This window comes from Sinocyclocheilus grahami, unplaced genomic scaffold, assembly GCF_001515645.1.
Source record: "Sinocyclocheilus grahami isolate Dianchi unplaced genomic scaffold, SAMN03320097.WGS_v1.1 scaffold16.1, whole genome shotgun sequence".
Lineage (NCBI taxonomy): Eukaryota > Metazoa > Chordata > Actinopteri > Cypriniformes > Cyprinidae > Sinocyclocheilus > Sinocyclocheilus grahami.
The window spans coordinates 535,957-549,810 of record NW_015505195.1 but is presented as its reverse complement, the minus strand read 5'-3'; the positions used below and the strand labels follow the sequence as shown (position 1 = coordinate 549,810).

Below are 13,854 nucleotides of genomic sequence, written 5' to 3'. Positions count from 1 at the left end.
AATTTAGAACATGATTAGTTTGTTTGTTTGTTTGTGTGTGTGTGTGTGTGTGTTTTTTTTTTACTGTTCTTTGTATTTTGGATAAGTGGCAGCAAATTAGTTTTTTCTGCATTCTGTTCAAAGATTTGTTAAAATTGTGTTAAATAATATAAATATTTATTTGTTAACTAACTATGTAATACAGTTCATTGTTAATAACTTTGAAACATTTCTATTGTAGCATAACTAAAATTGTTTAATGTTACACTTACACAGTGACTACATGTAACAAGAGGGTAACAAGGGATCACTTTAAATTACAGCCCGCGGATGTTACACTTACACAGTAACTACACGTAACAAGAGGGTAACAAGGGATCACTTTAAATTACAGCCCACAGATGTTACACTTACACAGGAACTACATATAAAAAGGGTGTATGTTTGCATAGTAGTTAAGAAAATGTTGTAGTACATTTTATTCTACTTTCCTCAAACCACATACCGAAGCTTAAGTGCACCAACAGCACTACAGCTTTCAAAAACAAAAAAACATAAATTATTCGGTAAATGTACATGTGTTGTGTATTATGATGTTACATTTATATGTTATATCCTGGGAGGAGCTGGAAGGTAATCTAGTTTTCCACTGTATTGCACCTCAACGGTACAATGCTGCTGACGTGATTCGCTGCTGAGATGACCATATGCAATGCTCTTTCATCGGGTACATTTTCATATGGAAATTTCTAAAGCAAATCATAGCAGAAACTCATTACATAATTTCCCCATACTTTAGTAATCTCCATGATCCCACATAAAGAAACACTAGTAAATACTATAGCATATATTCTTAAGTAAACTTTGGTAATTTTTTTAAAGACTATGGTGGTTTTTAACTTTACTATATTTACTAAATTATACTATAGTATACTACAGTTTACTGTTTGTATCAATGTCATGTAAGATGTTTGTTGTAATAATAGAATAAGTACCCAGTACGTAGTGTAAAAATATACTGCATCATATATTTTGTGTTATTACAATAAGGCAACTTGTACACAGTACATGCATACCACGTAATCTTAGAATAGTTACACCTTACTTATGAAAAACTAACAGTATATATACTTTTATTTTTCCAAGTCATTACCCCCTTATCCCCCAAATGTTGCACATTGTTTCCGTTTACCTGCACGTACGTACAGCTGTAAGTTATGCTCACGTGGAAAATTGCGGTCTGTGTGTCATACATACCACATGATTTCAGAATAGGTGCCCTTTAGTTATAAAATACTTTCAGTATAAATGCTTTATAATTTTGCAGGTTATTACCCCCTTATTCCCCAAATGTTGCATATTGTTCCCTTATACCTACGAGTAGGTATTGTGGAGGTACTCTATAGTTACAAATAGGAACGCTGTAAATTCTGATTAATTACGCGGTACATTTCGGGCTCTAATCTTAAGTGTTACCATCACTTTTTTATATGTAATTCTACCAGTAAAGCAGTGTTTCCTGCACCACTATTCAGCAATGCCGCTACTTAATCTCATTTTAGCTTGTAGTCTGAATGTGATCAGAAAAGAAATGAACACAAAGACAATAATTACACAAAATGTCTTTCTATTCCATTGTCTGCACTAGCTGCTAACAAAAACATCATGCTGTATGACCATATAGCCCAGTTAATTAAAAAATTAATTTTATTTAGTGAATCAATCAAAAAAGATAAAAAATTAAAAAAAAACCTGCAATCTCAGTTTTTTTGGTCTGAATCAGCCTAATGAATTAATGAAAAAAATTTATTGTTTTATTTAGAATATACATTACAAAAGTTAAAAAGTTTGGGGGTCAGTAAGATATTTTTTTGAATGTAATACTTTTATTCAGCAACAATACATTAAACTGATCAAAAGTGACAATAACATTTTTTGCATTTTTACCAAAAAAAAACAAAAAAAACATGTTCTTTTGAATGTTCTATTCATCAAAGAAACCCAAAATTCTTTTTTTTGTGTGGAGCACATTAATTCAGCATATTAGAATGATTTCAGAAGGATCATGTGACACTGAACACTGGAGTAATGGCTGCTGAAAATTCAGCTTTACCATTACAGAAGTAAATTTTAAAACATATACAACATTTTCACATTCAAAACTTTTAAATAGTAATTTTACTTCACAATATTACCACTATTTTCAATTAAATAAATGCAGCCTTGGCGACCATGAGAGATTTATATAAAAAAAAAATTTTGCACAGAAGTGTAGGTACAGTACGTTATGACCAATTTGGAGCTGAGGAGCAAAACCAGAATTGTGCTGGAAACATGCTGAGGTCAAAGCAATGTATGTCATTTGTGTTGAGAAATTTCTTGATGTGAGTCATGTTAAAGGGTTTTTAGACTCTCAGTCATTAAATTAATTACACTTCAGCCAGTCTGAACCTTATGATTACATGACCTCAATGCTGCTACCAATGCTGTCTCAAAAATGATTATGTCTTGCTTCTGATGATTACTTCCCTTTATGATGTGGATAACCAACTTTGTCCTGACTTACAGGCACAGAGGTTTATATACATGGGTGTTTGTGTGTGTTGTTATTGCTGTGTGTGCATGTCAGGTGTCAGTATACATCTTACGGGCCCATGAGAAATAGGGGTTGAGAGGCTAAAGTCTTTCTCACATTTTCTTCCTCACTTAAACCAGACAAAGATCCAGGGCTCATTAATAATGAAAGCGAGTTGAAATCATGTAAAATTCTCCCATCTCCCTTTGTACTTTAACACCATGACAGCAATTAATATTTCATATGTATCGTTACGTTGCACTGTGTATGTGTGTGTCTGCTTTTTTCTTTCCTTCTCTTCCTTCTTTCTCTTTTAGATAGCTGTCCTCTCTGAAAAACAGATGAAGAACATAACGGTACTGAGCAAAATGGCCTCTGCCCTTCAGGCTTCTAAATTGTGGTTTACTCTGTAAATGAAAGCTGCAGCAGCCTTTCCCTTGAGGAGAGCACTTTTTGACACTCTGTTTTGACAGCGCTAATGCAATATCTGTTCTTGCCAATGGAGTGTTTTCAAGCTGCTGTTCATTTCTCCACTCAGTCTAGTCTGAAAGTTAATACTCCCCCCAGATGATTCAATCAAGCAGAGTTTAATGAAGTAAAATGAAGCAAAAGTCCAGCGTGTTTCAGCAAATCTACAGCCTTATGTTGCACAACATCTCACCAATGCAGAATGTTGACCGCAAGGAAACACTCTCCTATTCTACAATGCAAAATACAGGGAAACGATCAAAAGTTTCAGCTGACTAACTCTGAACTGCAAGTAAAGGTGGAATAAAACCATGCACCAAAATTCAAAACCAATGAAAATGCCTGACCCTGATCTGGAAAGGTTTAAAATCAGCAAACCCAGCATCACTCAGAAGATAGTAGCACTTGTCACTCACCCACTTAGGACGACAATGAAGTCCATGACGTTCCAGCCATTCCTCAGGTACGAGCCCTTGTGGAATACAAATCCCAAGGCAATGATTTTTATTCCGGCTTCAAAACAAAACATTCCTATAAAGTAGGGCTCTGTTTTTTCCTGAAAAAAGAGAATGGATTGGGTGTGAGACAACAGAAACTACCTATATAAAAGAGAGAAAAAAACCTAGAATTCAAAATTGCCCTAAAAATGTCATGTAGGTAGGGTGCTCATTAGATTTTGAATGTTCTATTCAACAAATCTATAATTAAGATCTTAGTTTTAATTGAGGTTTTATTTAGTGAGGTAAGATTTCCACTACTTTTGTCTGTTTAAACAACCACTTCTCAGAAATATGTCACAGAAATAAAACATTAGGGAAAAATGCTTTGAATGGGAATAATTAGCTTGTGGTGAGTGATTCACTGGGGGAAACTACTGAATAAAGTCTGAATAAAGTTGTCAAGAACAAAGAATACGAAGAAGGAAAGAATATGACCGCACAAGAAAGAAGGCTTGTGCTACATTTAGAGGATAACTGTATTCTCTAGACTAATCCAGAATAGTAGGTTTTCTAATTACACAAATTTCTAGAACTACATCTATAAGTAGATAACTAGGCCAAAATTAGTCATTTATAACAAATTATTTGGATAAACAACTTTTAGCAATGCTTCATGTGTGATTTATGTATATTTATGTGGGTAGGCATGTTCTCACAAGTCTTTTTGACATGGGTGTCTTGTCCTCTCCAGGCAGGTGTTGCTCCAAGGCCAGGACAATGCAGTTGGCGATAATGGTTGCCAGGATCATATATTCAAACGGAGTTGAGGAGGAAGGTTAAGGAAGAGTACATACTTAAGGCAGATTGTGCGATTGATGTTTGGTCATTGGTGTACGTTGTTAACATGAGATCACACTCTGTTACTGTGCTCACCTTGAAAAGCACATACTTAAAAAAACACAAACACAGCACATATTTAAGTACATAAAAACTTTTAACTTGTCATTAATCATACAAACCATAAAAACAATTAAACTGTTAAATTGTTAAAATCCTAGTTCCTAATTTTCTTAAGTCTTATAGTACATTATCAAAACAGCCTATAGATTTTGGAACCTGTTTGACTTACTCATTTAAAAAGAAACAACTCGAAAGAATGATTCGCTCACAAATCTGACAAACTGAACCACTATGGATTTTTTTTTTTTAAATCTATACTCCCTATAGAAATTTTCAAACAATTAAAAGAATTCCCTAATATTTCCAGAGTTTTCATGGTGGTGGGACCCCTAGAGTGTGTTTCAGTGTGCACGTGTAAAAGATGAGCTCTCTCTCTCCCTCCCTCACACACAAACGCACAGCCAATGAGTGCATGAAGACTATTGCCTTGTCCTGTCAAACAAAGAGAGCAGCAGTTCACAAGATGTTCTCATGAACCCTGGTGGTTGTGAGTTCACTGTCAGCCACTGATTTGCATGTGTACAGAAAAATGTTGGATTTTGCAATGTACACTCTAAAAAATGCTGGGTTGTTTCAACCCAATGTTGGGTCAAATATGGACTAACCCAACTGTTGGGTTAAAAAGCTAATTTAAAAATGTTACCAAAATTTAACCCAACAGTTGGGTTAGTCCATATTTGACCCAACATTGGGTTGAAACAACCCAGCATTTTTTAGAGTGTAGGCACCTGCCAATTTCTGCCAGTGTGTGTGGGGACGTAAAACAGTACATAAAAGATGTACTGCTTTGCAAGTCTGCTTAGGACAGAGAAGATAGAGAGAGTTCAGTACAAATAGAACAGGCAGCTGGAGGACAGACCTCTGGGGAAGTCTTTCTCTCTACTGTGCCTTTCTTTCCCTCAGTTTGTGTTAATTAAATTAAGTCCAGACTTTGCTGGGTTCTTGTTCTAGTAGCATAATACTAGTGTCAACATGTTGGCATTGGCATAAACAATCAATTCAACATATGTTTTGGTAAAATAGACAGTGTATGTTAAGGTTATTTATATGAAAGAATAAAATAATGTGATAAATACAAAGAGGAACATTTCAAAAGTAACAATGTTCTAAATAGGCTGTATAATCTTCAAAAAGAAAGTATCTTGTGCACATGCTCTGTGCGTGTTTAATACTTTTAATAAATATTTTTTTTAAATGCAAAAAGTGACCTTTTTTCCCCACAGTAAAGCTCTTAATTTAAAATGAATCTGACATCCTCCCCTATGCAACAATATGGTTTTGATATATTTTGGCTATAATTTTGCCATTTATTAGTTTGCCATTAAAATTTGCAATTTTAGTATTTCTTTTAAAAAATTGTTGCTGGTGCATCTCACCTTAAAAATGCTGTTAGAGTATTTTACTTCTCAACAGTTAATTTGGAGTCACTTAATACACGGATACAGAGGCGTCATGCCCATTCAACGTGAGGGGGTATGTGCCCCCTCAGATTTCTGAGCCAAGTGGATCTTGAATTCAGCTTCCAATAGACAAAAAATAGCCAAATAATATTTTTTATATTTGATACAATAACACCAGTGTGATTAGATCTTTCAGTGCGACACAGCATCAGCTGCTAAAATTAAATCTGCGTTCGGCTGGCGCTGGCGCTGAACCAGAGACAGACGCGTTTGTACAGCGCTGCATTATAACCAATCACACACGATTCTGTTGAGCGTATGAATGCAATGCCCAATCAGAGACGTGCAGATGAGTCATCGCTGAAATGCGCTGTTTTGTTCACTTGCTCGCTAACTGAATTATCTGGTGAATTCTCTCATCAGAAACAACGAAGTGCAGATGTGCGTACGAATGTAAGTAAAATATTCATTTCACAGTGTAAACAGCTTCAGTGATTTTAATGAGAGTTTTGAGAGTGCCTGAACTCTGGCTAGACTGAATGAAATATATATATTTTTAATTACTTTGTTAATGTAAATGTTCTTTGCTCTCTGTAAAATGAAAGTGTTATAATTAGTTACTTACAATATTGTTATTAAATTCACATTAAATAGAAAGTCAGTTGTATTAAAAATATGTTATGGCATGACACCCATATCTGGTACTTAAGTAAAAAGTTGGGTTTTTATGTGTAGTTAATAGATAACACTATTAGTCTACTTTGCCCATCACTATTTATTGATCAAGTGTGCAAAATGCATTTACTTACACATATTTGAGAATCAAGATATTTCCTGATATAGTTTACACGTTTGGAAATATTTCGAATAAAAAGGAAAAAAAATAAAAATAAAACATAAGCCTAAACCAGTTATACTGCTATCGTATAACTGATATGGCCCCTAAACCCCCTCCCTCCTTCCCCCCGCCCCCCTCCGCCACGTGCCCCCTCAAAAATCATGAGTGAATGATGCCCAAATAAGGGCACAAGAGGGAGAAACCACAACAAACAGTCCAATGGGGGTGTGATACGCCCCTGCACGAATACATTATTTTAGCTTTTATAAGTAAGTAAAGCTTTATTTATATAGCACCTTTTAAAACAGTGTTTACAAAGTGTTTTACAGGATAGAAAATTTACAATTCACAATAACAAACAGTTTTAAATTTCAGTTACTGTGCGCATGAAGAACAATTCATAGTGCTCTCTACTCCATGATCTAACAGACACCCGGTAGAAAGTAACGTTAACATGCTTTAGAAACAGCACTAAACTGCAGCAAGATAAAGTCATTTTTTGCAAAACCACTGATCTTTATCTACAGATCAAGTATAATAATAGGAACAGTGAATCATCTTGGATAGATTTTCATCGTCTTGACTGTCGTAACCAAAGCGACATGCAGTTTGAATGCTGAATGGGGGATGACAGACAGCCACAGCGGAGAGAAGAGTTTATGAGAACTTGAATTTAACGACTTAAATATTCATCTGTACCTATAGAACTGTCTCTGAACACTTGAAATATAGTCCAAGGAAACTTTATGGAGCTTTATAATGATTTTGTGCCTTTCGTGGGGCTTAACAATAACACAGAATAGTATAAGCACAATATCGGATTTGGATCAGTCTCGTCTGACCGATACCCCCGATCCGGCAGAAAAAGCCAGTATCGGAGCGATACCGATACTGAATATCGGATCGGTGCACCCCTAAATTAAACTTGAAAAATACGCTTTTATTGCAGATCTCATTGCATTATTTAACATTTTCAGATGAGTCTTATAGATGTCATGGTGAACTGTAAGCTTTGTGCGCTTCCATTGCCTTTCTGCTCTCCTGGAGTCTCTTCTTAATTTTACATTGGGTTTACTATTTCTCCAAGGGGTTTTAATTGTCCCAGAGACAGTCTTTGTTGAGGTGCAACAGAGTCGATAAATTTGGACAGCCTGAGACTAAAATTCATAAGTGTCTACTGAGGGGGAAGTGAGAGGAGGGAGAGATGACGAGCTCCATGAAGGTCGTGGAAGAATCAGCAGAGAGATAGCGCTTATTGACAGTTCTCTTATCACTCACAGTTTTGGTACATACTGCAATCTCACATAAGACACAATAATGGTCAGATATGGCGACATCAACAATCTGTGTGTGGCTGAAAGTTAGGCCACATGAGATTACCAGGTTGAGTGTGTGACCATGTTTGTGTGTGGGGCCAGTTACATGCTGAATAAGGCCAAATGAATTTAGTAACTCTGTGAAATTAACAGTCGATAGATCAGAAATTACATCAATATGGATATTAAAGTTACCAGTGATTAAGACATATTCAAAATCAGTTAAAATCTTAGAAAGCAGTTCTCCAAAATCATCAAGAAAGCCTTTGTTGAGTCTAGGAGGATGATTATAGAACTAATAAAATAACAGACTGTTCACTCTTCAGATGCACTGCAAGGTATTCAAATGTTTCAAAATCTCCCAGAGAAATGTTGACAGCACAAAGTATTGCGGAACAGGCAGGCAACCCCACCACCCTTCTTATTAAGTCTAGGGACTCTGACATATCTAAAACCTGGTGGAGATGTTTCATTTAGGACAAAATTATGATTACTGTCAAGCCATGTTTCTGTCAGGAAGATGATGTCCAGCTTATGGTTTTCAATAATTTGGCTAATTACAAAAGACTTGTTTGTTAATGACCTTACATTTAGAATAGCAGATTTAAGAGACTGTGCTGTGACATGATTCTGTGTACGATTCACCCTGATTAGATTACTTGTTTAAGTTTTAAGTTTTAAATTTAAGAACCTCTTTTGTCTTTTTGACCATGCCACCAAGTATTGCAAATGACAGGAATATTCTGAAAAGCAGCACGGTTACCTACATGTCAGATACACTCACTGTGAGGGACCCCTGTAGGTGTAGCAAAAGAAGCAAAAGAGTGTGAGAGGAACATAGAAAGAGAGCAAGAGAGACAACATTGCAATCTGAGAAAGAGCAATAGAGAGACAGAGAGCGAATGGTATCCGTGGCAACAGGCTCTCTCCTCTCTGCCATAAGTCAGTACTCAGAGTTAATATGGTCTCTGAGACATCAGTGTTCTCTACATGCTGCTGAATGCATTTGTACAATCAATACTGACTACATAAACATCCTTTCAATGCATCCACCACGATACACAATACTCAATATTTCTTCAGATCAGCTCTTAATAAGTTCAGGAAGCTGGGCAATACTGAATAGCCCAGCCACAGGATCAGACAGGTATCGCCATTACCTTTAGTGACTTTATCAGAAAACACTTTCTCTTCCAAGCTCTCTCAGTCTATTTCTACATTTTACTGGAATATATTTCAAAATAACAGTGCAAGTAGTGGCAATGGAATGTGATACAGTTTAAAGTGCTTTTCAATGAGCACTGAATTTCACCTCAGCAGAATTGAGTAAAACAGCTGTTTATCAAACACTGCATACTATAGTGACATTTCTAACTATTGGCAGAGCAGGCAGTTGACCTCTGCATTATGAAGGGCCTCCATAACTGTACCACAGTACAATATAGGTAATGGCATATGTTTCATGTTTACATTGGGCACTCCCCACCAGGTACAATATTCTGATTGCTTGCATCTTGTTTTTAAGCCCATAAATAATAATGTACTCATTCTAATAAATTTATATTGTAATGTACTCATTCTAATATATAAAAAAATCATATTTACATTGCTGGTAGGTTATCATTGTACAAATTAACACAATCTCTACGTTTAAAAAATTACAATTAAAATTAGAAGAGTTCTAAACTAATGCGCTGTCTTCCATGTATCTAACACACACACAACTAATGCACTGCCTTCACTGTATCTAACGCAAACACACACTCAGTCACTCACACAGATCACGTTGCGGCTGCACTCAGACATTCAGGAACAAACTTTTTAGCGCTTCCCCCACAATTGTATCAACTAAATAGCTTAATCGCTCAAGAGCTAGATTATCTTTCTCAACAAGGAGCTGGTAACATCATTGCATCTAAAGGAATTAAAGCCACAGCTTCACTGTTAATAGAGAAACGTGGCAAAACGTTGGTAATTCATACATACACAGCCTCTATCTCTCTCTCTCTCTCTCTCTCATAAATGAACACTTGATGAATTACACTTTTCTGAGAATAGAATATTGAAGTGGAGATCGCTAAACTTCAAGCTAACTGGTGTTTTCAGAAAGCAAGCGCATTTATCCACAGTGGAGAGAAAGTGCGTGCACATGGTTGCCAGGTTGACAAAGATAAGTAACACACTTAGCAGATATTTCCGTATTGCGTAAGTGGGAAGCTCTGTTTCGGGGATAACGTCTCTTTATATCAGGCAACCCCGTTGTGCTCCTCTGCGGCCAGATTAAACCTTGTTGTAGCCTATATATTATGCTCTATTCATTATTTTTTAGAAACCTTGCACTTTTCTACTCCATTTTAAACGTTGTTCTTGTATTCAAATTAAGCGCGGTTCACTGCTGCACACATGCCACAATATCGATACAGGGCCAGCTGTCTCGATACTCGTATCGTCAAATCTCTGTGACGATACATCGATATGACGAACACAGCACTACTGGTGAGGGGCTGATAATGGGTCAGTATGGATATAATAATCCACAAGCATGCGTGAAAAGTTGAGGAGAGATGAAATGAGTGCAGTTGTGTGTGTTGGTTTGGGATTGTGACAAACACTGTGTAGTTGCACCTTGTGTCCTGCTGTTAAACACTGCATCCTGGCATGGTAGAAAATGATGGGATTTAATATTTATTACTTTATTTTTATGTTTTGATTTCATGTTTATGAAATCATTCGCAGAATATAAGCAGACCTACGTTCTTTCTTTCGCATTTTCTGCACTGATTTTTTTTGGGAATTCTTATAGGAATGGATTTGAATATGTGTATATTTTATTTATTTATATATATTATATGCATCATTTTTTTTAAATATGGTCAAATGTGCTTATAATGTTGGTCAAAATATTTAATACGTGTACACTCCAGGTGAAGGAAATATGTTAAACATTGTGAATGACTGAGATTTTTAGTTTTTCAGTTTTACAACCTCAGATTACCCGTGTGCCTGGGTTTAACATCCTGAGACCCTGCATCCTCATATGAGGACATTATATTTTAGTGAATTTCTCTGAGACTATACATGCCACCGTTTTAAGTTTGGATGTTCTGTACAGAGCACATTCAGGGCTTTTCAGATATACTAAAGTGCGTGCACATGGTTGCCAGGTTGACAAAGATAAGTAACACACTTAGCAGATATTTCCGTATTGCGTAAGTGGGAAGCTCTGTTTCGGGGATAACGTCTCTTTATATCAGGCAACCCCGTTGTGCTCCTCTGCGGCCAGATTAAACCTTGTTGTAGCCTATATATTATGCTCTATTCATTATTTTTTAGAAACCTTGCACTTTTCTACTCCATTTTAAACGTTGTTCTTGTATTCAAATTAAGCGCGGTTCACTGCTGCACACATGCCACAATATCGGTTAACATCACCTTCTGCAGTATCTTTGCTTTCGGTGCAGACGACAGACAAATCACTTGTTGATGGAAACTTGCCGTGTCGCACCTGGTTAAGACACATTGGTTGCCATGTCAGCTTCAATAATCCTTTTGAAAAGCCACTCATTTCAGAAATATTTCAGGAGTCTACAATTAAAACGTGCTACTCTGATAAAATCCCATGATGTATCACATTAGTAAATCTAAAAAAGTAAAGTTCATTATTAGAAATAAACAAGATTAGCTAAATTGGGCAGCATCCAATAGTACTACATGAAAATGCTGACTGTTCCTCCCATACAAATGTACACTATGTGGAAGACGTACATCTAAATTGGGAGTGTGCTATTGTACAGACTAGGTTTATCCCTCACAGCCTCATTTTCATCCAAGAAAAAAAATCTAAATGCCCTGTCTAAGGGGCATCCATTCATTTTTCGTTTTTTTTTAGAAATTAAAATGCAGTTTCTTCTTTAATGGTTCAAATACTGATGAATAGAATAAGCAGACACAAACTAATTTTGATTATTCAAAATTAATATTTCATTAAAAATCATAATAATGATATAAGCTTGTTTTTTATTGAGATAAAAGGTGCATTTCTGCTCTTAAGGTCCCATTCACCAAGATACCTACCCCTTTACCCCCACTCTTGAATTTATACATTTACTTTAACAATGAATAAAATCAAGTCCCGCCCTTTAATTTTTCACATTCTAAAACCTGTTTCACTCTAAAATATGTCACAATACATAAATCAATTTAGCCATAACTTCTGTTACATGACTTTAAGTTTGCTAAGCAAAGCAGGACACTAACTATTGATCAAAAATCAAAATGGCAAGATGCAATAGAGGTTTGCTTTTGTTACATTTAAATGAACATTGCATTTTTGTAGTTGTAAAGGTTAAAACAATGTTAAGATACTAATAAAGAGTAGAGTTTCATTGAACTCGGACTCGACTCGGGCTCGGCTGTTTGGGACTCGGACTTGAGTCCAACTCGGCCCATTTTGGACTCGGACTTGTCTCGGACTTGATTGGTTAAAGACTCGGACTCGACTTGGACTCGACTTAGGTGGACTCGAACCCAACACTGGGTAAAATACACAAATAACACTGTGCTTCTGATAAAGCAGTAACTGATGTCATAATATCACAAGTATGTTTTGAATTAAAAGTCAGAAGCTATAGCTTACATGAATAAAAATCACAAACATGACACTTGTACATTAAATTATTTATATATACAGATGTATTCATAAATGTGTAATATATATATATTCAAATGAATCATGAAAACTTAAATACAAAGAGCTCTAAACTCTTTTGCTTTAGTTTAGACCATCTACAAATGTAAAATCTTCAAATAAAATGTTAAGGTTACCACTAGAGAAAAAAAATGCAGTGAGTGATTTGTAGTTGATTTATAGTTATTTTCAAAGCTTTCAATGTACTCTCATTATAAAATAACTTCATTATTGTTTATTTAATTCTAACAAGAAAGTTTTTGTTAAAAACTAACCAAAATTAAAATGAACTGGTTTATAATCTCTACACAGGAGAAACTTGGTGTTGTTTCCAAACAAAAGGAAATATATCGGTATCGGCATCGGCTATTATCCTAAACATCATCAAACTTCTTAAGAGAGTGATTTGGAACACCTATATACAGTAGGCAACATCTATGCACGCCACACAAAAAGACAATTGACTTACTATACAACTAATCTCAATAGATTTGGGCAACAACATGTTTCTAATCTTATAGTGCAAAGTCTAATAATTATAAAAATACACACACACACACACACACACAAGTAAAATAATTCACTTTTATTCAACAGAACTATCTTTACTCAACTATCACAATTTCAATAGAGTATGCTGCTAAACTAATCACGCAATACTCTATTAAGCATAAAAAATATATTATGTTTTTCTTCTCTCAGCTTATATTACTTTTTATTTTATTTGAACTAATTCGATATTTGTTTTAGTTTTTTACACTCTAGTTTGTTGTGATTCTTCTATACTGTATGTTTCTGTTTGTTAAAGGGGTCATCGTATACCCATTTTCCACAAGATGATATGATTCTTTAGGGTCTTAATGAAAAGTCTGTAACATAGTTTGGTTAAAATGTCTCAATGATAGTGTAAAACAACACAGTTTTTACCCTGTCAAAAACAGCTCTGTCTACAGCACGCTGTTTTATTGCATTCCGCTTTAAATGCTAATGAGATCTGCTCGCCCCGCCCCTCTCTTCCGAGCCACTCTCTGAGAGACGGTAAACTTTAGCTGCATTCATCGTAAAACTCGCTAACTAGCACATTATTAGGAAAGGCGATTTGCAAAGATTAATTAAAAAAACCTTACACTCACTTCTGGAGGTGAAGCTGGATCACGAATGATTCGCACAAACATACACGCATTTAGGTAG

The 13,854-nt window shown here is 35.6% G+C and overlaps 1 protein-coding gene across 1 annotated transcript in view; it reads right to left on the bottom strand.

The window, feature by feature from the left end:
• LOC107549680 (voltage-dependent R-type calcium channel subunit alpha-1E-like) overlaps positions 1–13,854 on the bottom strand; it is a 161,860-nt gene that overhangs the window by 96,905 nt on the left and 51,101 nt on the right. The window contains exons 5-6 of the mRNA XM_016230858.1: positions 4,179–4,284; positions 3,439–3,578 (exon numbers count right to left, since the gene is read on the bottom strand). Coding sequence (XP_016086344.1) covers positions 3,439–3,578; positions 4,179–4,284 — 246 coding nt within the window. The remainder of the gene's footprint in view (positions 1–3,438; positions 3,579–4,178; positions 4,285–13,854) is intronic.